Genomic DNA, 14,436 nt, shown 5'->3' on the forward strand with positions numbered 1-14,436 from the left:
TCAAGTCGGCCGGGAGGCTTGGCGTTGTCATATCCGCGCTTATGTAACCAACGAGCTTAACTAAGTTACTGGCATCGCAGCAGAGGCTTCCCCCACACCTGTCATCGAGCTTCAACCCTCCGTGCAAATACTCTTTGCTTTGCGGACAACAGTCGAGCTGCAGGGAACCTGAAAAGAGCCTCCAGAGCCTTTGGATATTGAACAGTGGGGACAATACCCACCCGCCAAAAAATGTCAACCGCTCCCCAAACGTTAGAGGAGCTTAGCCATGTCTTGACCTCAGCCCCCTCTGCTGCCGCTCTTCTCCAGGCTCTCATGGACGCTGAGGGAGAAATTAGCTTACGGTTTGGTGAGACGCATGTGCCTAGTGACACAGAGTTCCTGCGGACGTACTATTCGGCTTATTTCTACGCGCTCCTCTTGCGGGACGAAATGTAGGCCCTGGCGCAATTGAGAGCCACTCACTTCCGCTGCTAACTGAATATACAGTAATGAAGCGCGTATGTTGATGCAGAGGATACCGCAGAGTCTAATAAGCGCAGATGTCGTTTTGCAGAATACATTGACTTTGCTGCGAGCAGTCTGGAACAAACGGCATGCTACGGTCTACCAAGTACTGAGAGAGTCAGCCTGGCCGGATATGCTTCAGCCTCTGGCCGAAACTTATGTCGGTGAGTTCGGGCTCGCTATCTTTTCTGGAAAAATTTCATGACTGATCTCCCTTGCAGCTTACTTCCGTGACAAGACACTGGGCGAGCTCAGCATCACTTACGGAGCCATCCGACCTGAGACCGCGGCTTTATACCTCGGCTTCAATCTTAGCTCAGCGGAAAATGACGCAATGGGAGATATTCCAGATTCGGCCACTTCAGAATTGATTGCAGCCTTAGTGGAAAAAGCGTGGGAGTATGATTCGGATACAAAGCTATTGAAGCCGGTGCCCCGTCCCGTCTCTGGCGGCACTGAGTTAGACCAAGTCAAAATTGGGAAACTGGCGGCGCTTTTGGGGAATTATGGCGGATGAGCCATGGATTTGTGTGGATATTCATTCAATGAAAGAAGGGGGCATGAATCGTACGAGGCACGTGCCTCCGATCCTTTGCCAACAACGGCATCTTACATTATCGGGCAATATGCGAGAGGGAAAGCCGATTGCCGCGAAACCAATTGCCGTGTTGTAGACCACTGGTTTGCCGGCAATTGGGCTCTTGTTCTAGAGGGAAGAGACAATCGCTTCACTGACACCAGATCAACAACAATGCGACCTGTAAGTCAGGCGCACGGTATTAAGAGATACCCAATGATATGTACAACAGAAAAATGAAATCTATTGATCTGGTACCCCTTTTTGTCGGTCCAAGGAGGAGATCTTTAAATGATACAAATAGTACAAAATGGATATTCTCTCCGCCTGCAAATTGACGTCAGGCCGATCAGAATTGCTGTGATATCCCCCCCGGATTCATCCGCTGGTTCCTTTGCGCGTTTCATCTCAAACCTCATCGACATTCAAGTTCGCACCTCTGCTCTATTTTTCACCAGCTTTCATCTTCAAGAAGGCTTCTAGATCGAATCTTGCATCATCCGGATCCGTAATCACTACATAACCGAATCCCAGTTAGTAGGTTATCAGTTTTCAGGGTCTGTAAAGTAGAATCGAGAGGTCTAGAGGCAGTGTCGAGGACCCCAAGTCCAACTTAAATGACGTACCACCAGTCTCTGGCTCCTTTGGCGCAGGCGAATTTCTTCTCGCAAACTCAGCCTTGGCTTGCTCTATCAATTGCTCTTTCCGATGATATTCACGGTCTTGCTGGGCGGCCTTCGCTTGTGCGTTCAACGAGGATTGGTGGTAGAAGCCGTAGAAAACACCAAAAAAAAGGGCAGAATAGCGCAACACCTAAAATATTCACGGTCAGCATAGGAGGCGATCGCGTGCACATCGCTACTTTTGGCTGTAGCGCTCCGGGAGCTCACGTTAATTCCTTGAGATGTGGCCATGGCTGGATTGGAAGATGTCACCCCAAAGATCTTGGGGTCAATCGGAGGGATAGCGAGGGGAAACGGCGGGTGCAGCAAAGAGTGTCTGTGCGAATGGTCCAAGATATCAGACAAGACAGCCCGGACGAGCAATGGGTCCTTGGACGCGCGGGGATGGGATCGCTTGGCTGGTCGAGCAATCAAATCTGTGTCTTGCTGTCGGCTCTGCCAATTCGAAGATTCGGGATTTTTGCTTGGCGTGAGAGACCATTGCTTACGTAAGGCCACTGAGCTCCGTGATTACATAACGAACGTCGGCGTTGCTCGTTTTGGAGAAATCATAGCAACGCGGAGGAGGACGAGAAGCGGACACCTTCGCGGTGGTGCAGGAGCCTTTGTTTCCCGTCAAGATGAGTGCTATGCAGCGGAAAGATGAAATCCTGGCGAAGAAGGCCAAGCTCGCCGAGCTGAAGCGCCAGCGAGAATTGAGACAGCGGGAGTTCTCTCAGACCCGCATGAGCATAGGGGAATCATCAGAGGTATGTACGGAGTATGCAAGGAGAAGTCCCCATGCCCTCGTCCAATGCCCGCCCTGACTAGATCTCTTTCTCCTTTGCTTTCTACTGCAGATTCTAGCTCCTACGCCTGGTCGTTCGGATAGAGCCGAGCTCGATAGTTTAATTTCCCGGCTTGTTGACAGGCCGTCGTCTGCCGCTCACAGGGATGGTGGAGACGGGTCACCAAGAGGTCGCGGAAGCCGTCCAAACTCAGTCCTCAGTGGCGGACAGCTCAGCGGTGAAAATATCGAAGCCTATACTCCACCAATAAGGCCGCTATCCCAGTCCATCGCAACGCAGACCACCCATGACCTTTCCGATGCCGTGCCCCAACCCGCTCCTCCTCCGTCGCCGCCGAAGCCGGAAATTCTAACGTACAGCAAAGCAGTGCAGACTGACACGTGGACGGAATCAAAGACACGTTCAGAAGATGGAACAGAATCGGAGGGAGAGGACTCCCCCACTACTTCGCGTGCAAATAAACGACTCAGCAGAAGAGAGCGTGAGCGAGACGAGGAGATCAGAGAAAAGCTACGGCAGGAAATTGAAGAAGAGCTAAAAGCCACACAAAGTTTAGCAGCAGGCGGTGATGCTCAGCCCACCGGCCAATTTAGATATCCGTTGCGCACGCTGACCAGCGATGAGCTTAATGCAGTCACTTCTTCAGGGGAGTTTTTAGATTTTGTGGAAAGATCAAGCAAAGTTATTGAGCGAGCTTTGGATGAAGAATACGATGTGCTTGCAGATTATGCACTGGGTGGAATAGGGGGCGAGGACGAAGAGGATGACGACTACAGACTGGGCAAGAAGCGGAGAGAAATAAAGCAGGTCACTCAGTTTTGGGATGAGAGATGGAGTAAGAAGCGTATGATTACCGACGTTAGCTTCTCTCCAAAGGTGCGGTGCTCTCTTACCCACGACTATGAAGGCTTTTATACTGACAACATGTGTAATAGTTCCCTGAACTGATCATAGCCTCTTACACCAAGAACCCAACCGCACCTCACGACCCAGACGGACTCGTCAAGGTCTGGAATCAGCATCTCCATGCTCGACCCGAATACATATTCCACTCAACATCCGATATCCTCACAGCCAAATTCAGCCCATTCCATCCGAACCTTATCATTGGCGGTTCGTATTCTGGACAGGTGCTTCTTTGGGACACAAGATCCTCGCGTGCAGGCGGAGGCGCTCCTGTGCAGAAAACTCCCTTATCGGGGTCGGGCCACACTCATCCGGTCTATAGCATCACCATAGTTGGCACCCAAAATGCTCACAACATCCTGACAGCATCAACCGACGGGGTGGTCTGCGGTTGGACGGTTGACATGCTCTCCCAACCACAGGAATACCTTGAACTCACTACTCCTCCACCCTCCAAAACCGAAGATCTTGCACCCACAACCCTCTCGTTCCCTCAATCTGATCCCACATTTTTCCTTGTCGGCACGGAAGAAGGCACTATATACCCCTGTCACCGTTATGATCGCGCTGGCGCCAAAGCGGGAACAGACCACCGCCTTTCTTATCGTGGCCATGCCGCCCCAGTTATGTCAACAGCTTTCCATCCCGCTCGTGGCCCCGTTGATCTTGGAGACTTGATGCTTAGTTCAAGTATAGACTGGAGCGTCAAGCTTTGGCGAGTTCGCCCACCCGCGGCAACATCCACTTCCTCAGGGACGTCTTCCTCGGCGGCAAGCATGCAAACAGTTTCTCCAATCCTCGATATCACCCGTGAGGACGTTGTATACGATGCTCGCTGGTCTCCAAATCGACCGGGCGTGTTCGCCCTTGTCACTGGTGCCGGATCGCTCGAGGTGTGGGATTTATATACGGAGACTGAAGTGCCGACTGCCTGTGCAACTCCCACATCCGGCAAGGGTGGAATATTGACTAAGAGCCTAAACAAAGTCGCATGGGAAGAAAAGGAAGGAAGACGGCTTGCTACGGGCGGATTGGATGGTGTTGTTACAGTATTTGATGTTGGAAAGGGGCTAGGTGGAGGGCCAGAGGAACTTAGCACGGAAGAGTGGTCAGGGATGAAACGTTTGGTTGGGAGATTGGAGCAAGGTCTTGATAAGCCATGACAGAGATAGGATCATGTTTCCGCGATCTATATTCTATTCTGAGTTTTGTTGGAAACTTATCTTTCTTCGTCACCGCTTACCACTACATTCTGTTTTCTTTGTACAGGTCCCCCAATTCGGCTCTTTGCAAGATCATTAAGTCAGTGGGATTGAACTCTTCTCTTTCACCCCAATTGCCAATGTCAACTAGTTGGACTGCGGTCAGCTCGAGATATTATACCCCTATTGAATTCGTTTATATTGCCAGGTACTCTGTATGTATAGAAAGTCAGTTTTTTATACGCTATGTGTCTAAACTTCCTGCTCCGATGGGCTTAAATCCATATCTATTCTAATATTCGCTGTCTTTCTTTTATGCATTTATTGCCAAAGCACCTCATCAATACTCAGTATGTATATCGGAAGGCAGGCTGTTCATATTCAAGGTCAGCCTTGTTAAACTGGAATAGGATAGGGGAAACGGGGCAAATGAAGCGTAATTACCATGTTTTCGATGATGAAATTCCCTTTCTGCTGTCTCTGATTCGCAACGTAGAAATATATAGAGAACATCCCAACAATTGCGATCATGAGTATATGTGAACTAAAAACTGTATTAGAGCCCGCCTATACTCGTGCGAAGGAAGGTGTTGTGCTGACCCGATAGACACCCAAACAGCAGTAGTATATGTCGGCGCCTCAACAGACCGCACGATAAAACTACCCGCAATCCCCCCAAGACCATTTGCCGCCGTTACTGCGGCAGCTACAGTGGCTCGTTTCCACTGACCAACGATATTGTTCGCTTGGTAGGCGTTAAGGGCTGCCCAATTGGAAACGTAAGCCCCCGTCGCAAGGAACGTGCCGATATAGCGGACAGTGACTTGTTTTGAGGCTGGAAGACCAAGCATGAGGAATCCAGCAATTAATGAGAGAGCATTGAACACGATAAGAGGTCCGCGTAGGCGAAATTTGTCCCCGATTAGGGACGTGAGCAGGACAGGGATGATAGCGTAGTAGTATGGCTGCCTTGAGTTAATTCTTGACGGGTCACAGATTTTAATACAATTCTGTAAGGATGGAGCGTACCGGGGAAGAGAGTAGAATGGATTTGTTGGTGCTAAAACCCATTCCTGACTGGAGAATGATGGGTAGGAAGTAGGATAACGAGGTTGACACGAGATTTAGAAGGAAAAATAGGCAACTGAAGCCGTAGAGCTTAAAGTCAAGGAAATTGACAGCGATTTTAGACCAGGAGATTTGATCCAGGACTGCATCATGTCTATCAATCTCAATCCTCTTGGTAGCCAAGTTTATTTCGGCCTTGTTCAGGAAGCAGAAGCTCTGGTGTGCATTGTCTGGAAAATCGATCATCCACCAGTACGTAACTATTCCCATAGCACAGGCGATCAGACCTTGAACTAGAAACATCCAGCGCCATCCCGAAAGGCCTGCTCTGCCGTCAAGCTGGTTAAGCGCATAGTTTAGAATACTGCCGGTTGCTAGGATCAAAACTTCACTAGATTGCATGAATGCATATCGAAGCTGCTGCTCTTGTCGCGTATACCACGTGCTGATAAGGTAGGTCAGGCCCGGGTAGATGCCAGACATGGATATGCCGAGAAGGACGCGGAGGATGATCATCTGTTGCCAGGTCTTGACGAAGGCGGTGCCTAGAGTAATAAGACCGAAGCAGACGGTGGTCATTGAAAACCATAGCCTTGGGCCAACGAAGCGGACTGCGAGCGTTGATGGAAGCTGGAAAACGATGCTGGAGACAGTGAAGATGAAAATAGAAACCGAGAATCGATTTCCATGCAAAGACAGGTCGTCTATCATGGTAGTAACTGCAGCGGAGGAAATGATGCCAGAATCTATCAGATTCAAGCTGCAGAGAATGCCGGCAATCGTGCATAAACGAAGATCGACCTTTCGGCGCAATCTGCGTTCTATACCTTTTTCATGCTCCTGGACCCAAACTTCGTCGTTTTCGTCCACTGCTCCCTTTATCCCTCTTCTCTCTTCATCAACCCCGGTCTCCGGGGGAGCTCTCGGACAGCCATTGGCTGATTCTGTCGGCATACCCAAGGCTGCTATCACTTGTCAAGAGCAATCTAGGAGATTTCTTTTTTCTTGTACTCCGTACACTTTTCAATACAGCACTCCGTTTTAGCCTTTTCAATAAGACTTTTGTCGTCACTGGGCTGTCGGCTTTTTGGAGGGGCTGGCTGGGTGAAAGGCTAGCTGCGGGAGCAAAAAAAAGAATTGACGTCCAGGATATCGGACAGCTCAGGAAAAGAGCCACAGCAGGAAAAGTAGAGACATGCCTGGAATACACGGCTAATGGCAGCCACGACAAAAGTTATATGGCTTTTGGGACTCGAAGACTCCGTAGTGCACACACAATCCTGCTTCAAGGATTTTCGGCCGTGAAGTTCCCTCGGTTCCCGAATACGGGCAGCTAACTCAGAGGCAACGCAGGGGTGTTCATATCGAACCTCCTCGGCTGCGCGACAAGACAACATAAAAAGGAGATATCTCATTCCTCTATCTGCATTGAGCACCTCGAAAGTGTCAAATTTTGAGCGCCCAGACCATTCGATAGTTGCCGCCTTGTGTCAGATGCCAGAATCTTAAGCAAGCGCGGCAGATCAGCAGGCAGCGGAAATGCACGGATAAACCTAACGGCTGCTCCCCTGTCAAAGCTAATCCCGCTCGGCTCCGTCACTGAAAAAAAAAAAAAAAAGAAGGAAGAAAATGCACTCGATATCGTCAGGTCACTGGATATCCACAGATAGCGGCTTGGGACCCTGGGGAGCTGATGTGTAGACACCCCTGCCGCTGTTGTCGGTCGCCCGCCACTCCCCCGACAGCCCATATCAGTATGTACTTAACCCACACCCTGCTGAACGACCGGGAAAATGGAGCCAGCAATGCGGCCTTAGACCGCCTCTTGGCGGGGGAACAAGCCAGCACATTCCCAGGTACCATTCCGCATCTATCCCGAGCCCTCGGGCCTCTAGAGCTCCTAGCTTCATCCTCTCGCATCATTATTACCATCAGCTGACCCCGCAGGAAGCTCAACCGGATTACCACGAAGCTTGTCACTCCGCAGCCTCTTTCTGGGCCATCTTCAAATACAATCTTTATACGAATTTCCCTAGCCATCTTGACCTTTTTGATATATATTATTAGACATATTTATATTGTTTTTCTCACTTTACAGAGAAATGGACGATTACATACCTGCGCCGGACCCGAGGTCGCTGCTACCTTCGCTCCTTGCATGTCTTCCCGCCGGCTTTGCGTCTCCCCGGCCTCCTCCGGTGCTGCTTCCTCTCCTCTCGCCCATTCTTCGGCAACGTGTTCAGCTCTTCAGTTCGGTATCTCCATCGTCTGCAGATTCTTGGATTCGGCTGCTCTGCTGGAATGCTAGCAGAGGGGAGCAGATCGAGCGCATCATCGGAGGAGCCTCTTTCGAACCCCACCCCGTTTCTGGGGAGATCGAGATCCCTGATGATATTAAGACGCGATACAAGCGTGTTGACGTCGAAACGTTACGTGCACAATTTCCATTACCAGATTACAATCTTGCACCCATATATGTTTGGTGTCCAGGCGACCAGGAAGGGGGTGGTCCAGGCTGGAGAGTCGCGGAGGTTTTGCCGCTTGATTCTCTCCAGGATGAAGGACACACGTGGTTTGGCTCGGTTGGAGAAGCGAATGCGTCACTGCAGGATAGAGTGCTCGACGAAGCTCTGAAAGGCACGTGGGACGCGCTCAGACCGTACAACGATAATAACGAGGGCGAAGGCGAAGGCGACGGCGACGGCGACGGCGATGAAGATGACGATTATTGGGCACAGTACGATGATAACCTAGGGAGGACACCCGTGAGAATTCAGACGCCCTCCCGAGATAACTCTCGCATCAAGCAGCTACGAGATACGTCTGACGATTCTTATTATAACCGTTATGATGAGGTCCAGCCTGCGATGGACAATGATGATCCGTCGGTGGACCGGAATGAAGTTGGAGATTCATCACTGAACGGTGACGCGGTTGCTAGTGTCCTTAGGCAGCAGATAGAACGCATCGCCCATCAGAACGGCAGGTCACGCACTCCGCCAGCAGTGAGCGATTTTGCAGTTTCTCTGAGCCATCCAAGGCCGGAATCCGCCTCTTCACAGGGGTCAGATGCTATTCTGAGACTAGAGCGGACCGCAGAGAACCAATCTATGGCTGAAATGGGAGTGCGTGAATACATATCTTCCAATTTTAGAAATTTATACCTCTTGGCGAGGTCCACCGGGATCCCAAGGGAAGAATTTGGGAACCTCGTCCGAAAGGAATTGGATCGATTGGAATACACTGGCTTTGAACGAACCACGACCCTCTGAACCTACCTATCACTAACATACCGCGACGAAATATTGCGACAGCATCTTGAACAGTACGGTACATACATTTTAGATGGCCTTAGCGGGAGTCACTTTTCCTTTTGATTTTTTTTTTTTTTTATTTTATTTTATTTTTTTTTAAATATATATATAGGATAAACGGCAGGGTATGCTCATGATGATAAGTTTAACAATATCACCGGGTAAATACCCTCTCTACCATTCCATCCGACTGCATTCACGTGCCATTCGAATTTATGACATAAGCAGGTTCAAATTAAAGTTTGGGGTCATGGGGTGAGCTCCGGCCAACCAGAAGCCGGTATTTTTGGTCGGGCGTTTTAGTCAGTTTGGGACTAGCGCAGTTTTGAGCCCCCTTTCATCGGAGCCACAGCCGGCGGCTCACAAGCTCGACAACGCCATTTCACCATCGTCCTCTTGAAGCAACCTGTTCTTTCAAGCCCATTTCTTCTTCTTCTTTGTGTTCTGGCCTTCCCTTTTTCGTAGCCGGTTTTAATCTCTCTTTTCAACGATTCTCGACTCTCATTACAATGCCTCTTTGTCGCTCTTCTTGAGAAGGTAGCTTTCCTTGAAACTAGGTTTTCGATTTCGCTGACGCGTGTGTGCAGACAGACTCCTCCCCAGATAAGCCGTCTGTGTTTATTCTTTAAATAAGAAAAAAATATATATATTTAATCATACATTCAGCCCTTGTCGTTTCCGTTGACCACGATGTCCTCCTCACCGTCTAGCGTTCGACAGCGAGGAGGTAAGAGACATGGCGGCGCTGACACACCGGAGAAAGCACCGGTGTCCACGGCTCCGCCAACATTCAGCCCGCAGCCCGCGATGAAACCGAGCTCCGAATGGGACTACAAGCTTGCATTAGCGGTGATAACAGCGGTGGCATTTGTCTCTCGTTTCTATAAGATTAGTTTCCCAGACCAGGTGGTTTTTGACGAGGTGCATTTTGGAAAGGTGAATCCAACCGATTCTTTCTTCCAATTGATCGGCGGTTGAGAATTGTCGAGCTATGGAAGTCCAGTTGGCTGACAGAGCTTTTTTTGTAGTTTGCTTCATATTACCTCCAACGTACCTACTTCTTTGATGTTCACCCTCCATTTGCAAAGCTCCTCTTCGCGTTCGTAGGATGGCTCGTCGGATATGACGGCCACTTTCTCTTTGACAACATTGGAGACTCCTACATTGAGAACAAGGTGCCATATGTTGCGCTGCGCTCTTTGCCCGCGACACTCGGTGCTCTCACCGTCCCAGTGGTATTCTTGATTATGTGGGAATCTGGATACTCACTGCCGGCATGTGTGCTCTCCGCGGGGCTGGTATTGTTTGATAACGCTCATGTCGGCGAGGACAGGCTGATCTTACTTGACGCGACCCTGGTCCTCTCAATGGCTCTGAGTGTCCTTTGCTATGTCCGGTTTTATAAATTGAGACACGAAGCATTTGGCCGTAAATGGTGGAAATGGTTGCTGTTGACTGGAGTTTCGCTTAGCTGTGTGATTTCAACCAAATACGTCGGACTCTTTACCTTCGTTACTATTGGATCCGCGGTCTTGATTGACTTGTGGAACCTTCTTGACGTCAATCGCCGCAGTGGTTCTCTTACCCTGTTCCAATTCGGTCAGCACTTCGCCGCTCGCGCCTTGGGCTTGATCGTGGTGCCGTTCTTTTTCTACTTATTCTGGTTCCAGGTCCACTTTGCGGTCCTTAACAGATCCGGCCCTGGCGACAATTTCATGACGCCTGAATTTCAGGAGACACTGATGGACAATGCTATGGCTGCAAAGTCCGTGGGAGTTCAATACTACGACACCATCACTATCCGACACAAGCAAACTAAAACATATCTTCACAGCCATCCGGACAAATATCCACTCCGATATGATGACGGCCGTATATCTAGTCAAGGCCAACAAGTCACCGGATACCCTTACAATGATACCAACAATCACTGGCAAATCCTGCCATCAGTGCCGTTCGCAGAAAACGACCGTTTAGGCCATGTAATCAAGAATGGCGACACCGTTCAACTTCGACACGTTGTCACTGACACGATTCTCTTGACTCATGATGTTGCTTCCCCATATTATCCCACAAATCAGGAGTTCACCACTGTCTCTCATGAATTGGCAGCTGGGAATCGCCACAATGATACTTTATTTCAAATCAAAATCGAGCATGGTAAATCCGATGAAGAATTCCGAACATTGGCTAGCTTGTTCAAGCTCATCCATGTTCCAACCAAGGTCGCGATGTGGACACATACAAAGCCCTTGCCTGAGTGGGGTTTCAAACAAGCTGAAATTAACGGGAACAAGAATGCTCAGGAGTCAACAAATATATGGTTTGCTGAAGACATTCCTTCACTAGAACCAGAGAATCCCCGCTTGATTCGAGAGCCTCGTCAAGTCAAGCACATGCCTTTCTTAAAGAAGTATCTTGAGCTCCAGGCGGCGATGTTCTATCACAACAACGCGCTCACTGCCAGTCACCCATATGCCAGTGAACCGTTCCAGTGGCCTTTCCTTCTCCGTGGCGTCAGCTTCTGGACCAAGAATGATACCAGAGAGCAGATCTACTTCTTGGGCAACCCTGTTGGATGGTGGATCGCGAGCAGTCTTTTGGCGGTTTTCGCTGGTATTATCGGTGCTGATCAACTTTCATTGCGTCGAGGAGTAGATGCTCTTGAAGAAAGTAAGTTTTTATGAAACTTGAACCAGGAGTTTTAATGTATCTCACTAACACACCGTTGTAGTTTGGGGTCCAGGAACCCGCTCTCGGCTTTATAATAGCACTGGGTTTTTCTATCTATGCTGGGCAGCCCATTATTTCCCATTCTATCTGATGGGTCGACAGCGTTTCCTTCACCATTATCTTCCCGCACACATTGCATCTTGTCTCGTGACGGGAGCCCTTGTCGAGTTCCTTTTCAACGTTGACCCAGTCAACGTGGAGGATACCAGTGATTCCGCACGTCATCGTCGTCGACTTGGTGGCGTCAGCGCACGCATGGGCCGTCAGAGCATCATGACCATATGGGCGGTCACAATTGCTATTCTCAGCGCTGTTATTTGGGGATTCGGGTTCTTTGCTCCACTCACATACGGAACTCCGGGACTGGATGTTGCCGGCGTCAAGGCGCGACAGTGGCTCTCTTATGACTTGCATTTTGCCAAATAAGGAATTAACTTGACCCCATTGCGGGAATAAATGGTGCGAATGATGGAATGCCAGGAATCACGGGTTCAAGGAAATAGTTCAGAAAGATATTCGAGATTAAAAGGTCATCTCATACGCCAGTTCACACGGTTATGTAATTTTCTCTCTCTCTCTCTTTTTTTTTTTTTGACAGCAGAATGCAGTCCTAATCTCTCAAAACCTATTATACCCCCATATCACCTTTGGTTCAACAAAATGCGGTCCATATATCACGATGCGACAGGCGGGGCGCTGGATTCTTGTTTTATCCTCTTGTCTCCAAATTTCTTAAATGTACAGTACATACATATTGCTTTTACATGACTTGAGGAGCCAAAACTACATCAAACAAAATGTACGCGCGGCTTTTAAATTGTAGATGCTATGATGTTGCTAATGCCGGCACAAAATCAGCTAGGGATTGCTCAAGAAGCAAGAATGCCTAATCTACCAAGCAAATGCTTGTCTTGGTATGGATGATAATAAGCTGCTCGCGCTGTGTCATCATGGGCTATGTAAGAGCTCAAGAAAATAACATATGTCTAACAAATAAACAAAAACAAAAACAAAAAGAGTCGCTCGGCTTGTTAATTCCTGGGAATGCAGTATTATATACAGGCCCATTCCTGAGTTTTATAGCGTGAAAACAGCGCAGTTAGCGTCCAGAACTAATCCACAACATCCCTTCCTTCTTCAACAGCAATCACAACGATCACACAGATATCATCTGGTTTTCCCCCTCGCCAATGATCCCAAGGTCGATATCTCTGTGACTCCTTGGCAAATGGCCCATCGCGTCGGAAATCCATGCTAGCGATCTTCGCTTCTCCAGCAATGGTTACTGCGAGGAGAGCTTGGAGTGTGTGGTTGCGTGTGTGCGCGTCAATGGTTTTGGCACCTGATGGCTGTTCAGGGTTGGCGTGTTGCTGGTGATGGTGATGGTGACGGTGGGGGTGGTGACGAGAGCGATGCGAATGTGGACGGGATTTTAGAGATGAGAAGGGGGATGAGAGTCCAGCAGGTTGGGTGAGAGCATTTAGTCCATCAGAGACCCCGATACCCATGTCTGCAGTCCCATTCCACGCCCCAGTCGCCATCATCCGTCCTGTAACTAGGGTAAGAATATCCTGATTGTTCAGGTTATCGTAGACTCCGTCAGTTGCTAGTAAAAGCACATCGCCGTGCTGGAGGCGGTAGTTGGTCACGTTGGCGTCTTGGGGAAGATCTTCGTACTGCCTACCACCAAATATAGCCGATTGCATCCGTATTAAGGGCGGCATTACGGAGAGCTGGTAAGGAGTGTTGAAATCGTGGGTTTGTGGGGTGGAGTAGTGATGAACGGCAGCCAGGCGGAACAGTACCGAGCCGGAATCCCCGAGACTAAAATTCTCAATGAGTTAGACGATGTCTATAAGAAGTAGAGAAAGGAACTTGTCTCCGTACTTTGCCAGTTGGACGGTTCCATCTTCGCAGGCGACACCGATGCACGCGGTGCTGCTGCCCGCAAATATCGTCCTGTCAGCCAACGTCCGTTCATATCCCATTTGCATTAAGGCTCTTGCGCGCAATTCGTGAGCCGATGCATCCCATTTCAATGCGCACTCCGCCAGATAACTGCAAAATGAGTGCGAGAAATCCGCCGGGTCAACCCCAGATTGCGTCCAACCGCCTACTCCATCGGCGACGCCGAATGCAAACGCGTTCGGATGGTGGTCGATCTTGCTCACGAAGAAGGCATCCTCTCCACTATCCGGACGACTTAATTTCCGCTCCAAATAATTCCTTCCCTGCTGTAGTCCGATGGCATCTTGTGTCTCTGGATCGAAGCTGCAGACATTTCTGTCTGGACTAAATCTGCGGCCTTTACCGGAGGAAGATACTGCGATGCGATAGGACATGCGAGCGCGCGAGGAGGCCTGAGAGCTGGATTGAAATAACCTGTTATCCCCTAGTCGTCTCCCCGACGAAACGACAGACGGGACGGGCTGCCACTGGGGAATAATCCGACCTGCGGAGTTCAACGATCGAGCGAGCGTTGCCAGACCTCGCAGGCAGGGGGCTGAATTGGCGACTGTCACCGTGGCCATCTGACAGAATAATCACAATCGGGCGGTGTCCCACGCAATGCAAGACCCTCCTGCGTGGGCATCTGAGAGGGGAGATGTCGTTGTGAACAGGTCAGAGGCATGGGCACCGAGCCTTGCCTCTACATCA

General features: G+C 49.6%; 7 protein-coding genes across 7 annotated transcripts; 4 read left to right on the forward strand and 3 right to left on the reverse strand.

Annotated features, from left to right (window-relative positions):
• Positions 1–231: 231 nt before the first annotated feature.
• Positions 232–1,024, forward strand: D8B26_001120 (uncharacterized protein; the record flags this gene model as incomplete). Its single annotated transcript, XM_003070709.2, has 3 exons — positions 232–434; positions 490–671; positions 729–1,024. 3 exons carry the CDS (start codon positions 232–234, stop codon positions 1,022–1,024), a joined length of 681 nt encoding a protein of 226 aa, XP_003070755.1.
• A 330-nt stretch (positions 1,025–1,354) lies between these two features.
• D8B26_001121 (uncharacterized protein) lies at positions 1,355–2,200 on the reverse strand. Its single transcript, XM_066123442.1, has 3 exons — positions 1,975–2,200; positions 1,711–1,897; positions 1,355–1,599 (listed from the first exon to the last, which is right to left on the reverse strand). Exons 1-3 carry the CDS (start codon positions 1,996–1,998, stop codon positions 1,529–1,531), a joined length of 282 nt encoding a protein of 93 aa, XP_065979516.1. The 5' UTR covers positions 1,999–2,200; the 3' UTR covers positions 1,355–1,528.
• A 125-nt stretch (positions 2,201–2,325) lies between these two features.
• Positions 2,326–4,654, forward strand: D8B26_001122 (uncharacterized protein). Its single transcript, XM_003070708.2, has 3 exons — positions 2,326–2,516; positions 2,607–3,431; positions 3,491–4,654. Exons 1-3 carry the CDS (start codon positions 2,388–2,390, stop codon positions 4,622–4,624), a joined length of 2,088 nt encoding a protein of 695 aa, XP_003070754.1. The 5' UTR covers positions 2,326–2,387; the 3' UTR covers positions 4,625–4,654.
• A 356-nt stretch (positions 4,655–5,010) lies between these two features.
• D8B26_001123 (uncharacterized protein) lies at positions 5,011–7,034 on the reverse strand (the record flags this gene model as incomplete). The annotated part of the gene is made up of 4 exons (XM_066123443.1): positions 5,693–7,034; positions 5,264–5,628; positions 5,108–5,207; positions 5,011–5,034 (listed from the first exon to the last, which is right to left on the reverse strand). Exons 1-4 carry the CDS (start codon positions 6,683–6,685, stop codon positions 5,011–5,013), a joined length of 1,482 nt encoding a protein of 493 aa, XP_065979517.1. The 5' UTR covers positions 6,686–7,034.
• A 799-nt stretch (positions 7,035–7,833) lies between these two features.
• D8B26_001124 (uncharacterized protein) lies at positions 7,834–9,090 on the forward strand (the record flags this gene model as incomplete). The annotated part of the gene is made up of 1 exon (XM_003070706.2): positions 7,834–9,090. One exon carries the CDS (start codon positions 7,834–7,836, stop codon positions 9,001–9,003), a length of 1,170 nt encoding a protein of 389 aa, XP_003070752.2. The 3' UTR covers positions 9,004–9,090.
• Positions 9,091–9,425: 335 nt separating this feature from the next.
• On the forward strand, positions 9,426–12,562 carry D8B26_001125 (uncharacterized protein). Its single transcript, XM_003070705.2, has 4 exons — positions 9,426–9,582; positions 9,633–9,981; positions 10,074–11,718; positions 11,780–12,562. The coding sequence occupies exons 2-4, from the start codon at positions 9,736–9,738 to the stop codon at positions 12,202–12,204; spliced, it is 2,316 nt and encodes a 771-aa protein (XP_003070751.1). The 5' UTR covers positions 9,426–9,582; positions 9,633–9,735; the 3' UTR covers positions 12,205–12,562.
• Positions 12,563–12,708: 146 nt separating this feature from the next.
• On the reverse strand, positions 12,709–14,364 carry D8B26_001126 (uncharacterized protein). Its single transcript, XM_066123444.1, has 2 exons — positions 13,666–14,364; positions 12,709–13,602 (listed from the first exon to the last, which is right to left on the reverse strand). Exons 1-2 carry the CDS (start codon positions 14,307–14,309, stop codon positions 12,891–12,893), a joined length of 1,356 nt encoding a protein of 451 aa, XP_065979518.1. The 5' UTR covers positions 14,310–14,364; the 3' UTR covers positions 12,709–12,890.
• Between the last annotated feature and the right edge of the window lie 72 nt (positions 14,365–14,436).

Source organism: Coccidioides posadasii, chromosome 1 (assembly GCF_018416015.2).
Source record: "Coccidioides posadasii str. Silveira chromosome 1, complete sequence".
NCBI classification, from domain to species: Eukaryota; Fungi; Ascomycota; class Eurotiomycetes; order Onygenales; family Onygenaceae; genus Coccidioides; species Coccidioides posadasii.

Coding starts and splice junctions, on each gene's coding strand:
- D8B26_001126 (XM_066123444.1), bottom strand. CDS start 14,309: ATGGCCACGGTGACAGTCGCCAATTCAGCCCCCTGCCTGCGAGGTCTG. Junction 13,603..13,665: donor GGAACCGTCCAACTGGCAAA/GTACGGAGACAA, acceptor TGAGAATTTTAG/TCTCGGGGATTCCGGCTCGG.
- D8B26_001125 (XM_003070705.2), top strand. CDS start 9,736: ATGTCCTCCTCACCGTCTAGCGTTCGACAGCGAGGAGGTAAGAGACAT. Junction 9,982..10,073: donor ACGAGGTGCATTTTGGAAAG/GTGAATCCAACC, acceptor CTTTTTTTGTAG/TTTGCTTCATATTACCTCCA. Junction 11,719..11,779: donor AGTAGATGCTCTTGAAGAAA/GTAAGTTTTTAT, acceptor ACACCGTTGTAG/TTTGGGGTCCAGGAACCCGC.
- D8B26_001121 (XM_066123442.1), bottom strand. CDS start 1,998: ATGGCCACATCTCAAGGAATTAAC. Junction 1,898..1,974: donor CCACATCTCAAGGAATTAAC/GTGAGCTCCCGG, acceptor TGAATATTTTAG/GTGTTGCGCTATTCTGCCCT. Junction 1,600..1,710: donor AAAGGAGCCAGAGACTGGTG/GTACGTCATTTA, acceptor TCGGTTATGTAG/TGATTACGGATCCGGATGAT.
- D8B26_001122 (XM_003070708.2), top strand. CDS start 2,388: ATGAGTGCTATGCAGCGGAAAGATGAAATCCTGGCGAAGAAGGCCAAG. Junction 2,517..2,606: donor GCATAGGGGAATCATCAGAG/GTATGTACGGAG, acceptor TTTCTACTGCAG/ATTCTAGCTCCTACGCCTGG. Junction 3,432..3,490: donor ACGTTAGCTTCTCTCCAAAG/GTGCGGTGCTCT, acceptor CATGTGTAATAG/TTCCCTGAACTGATCATAGC.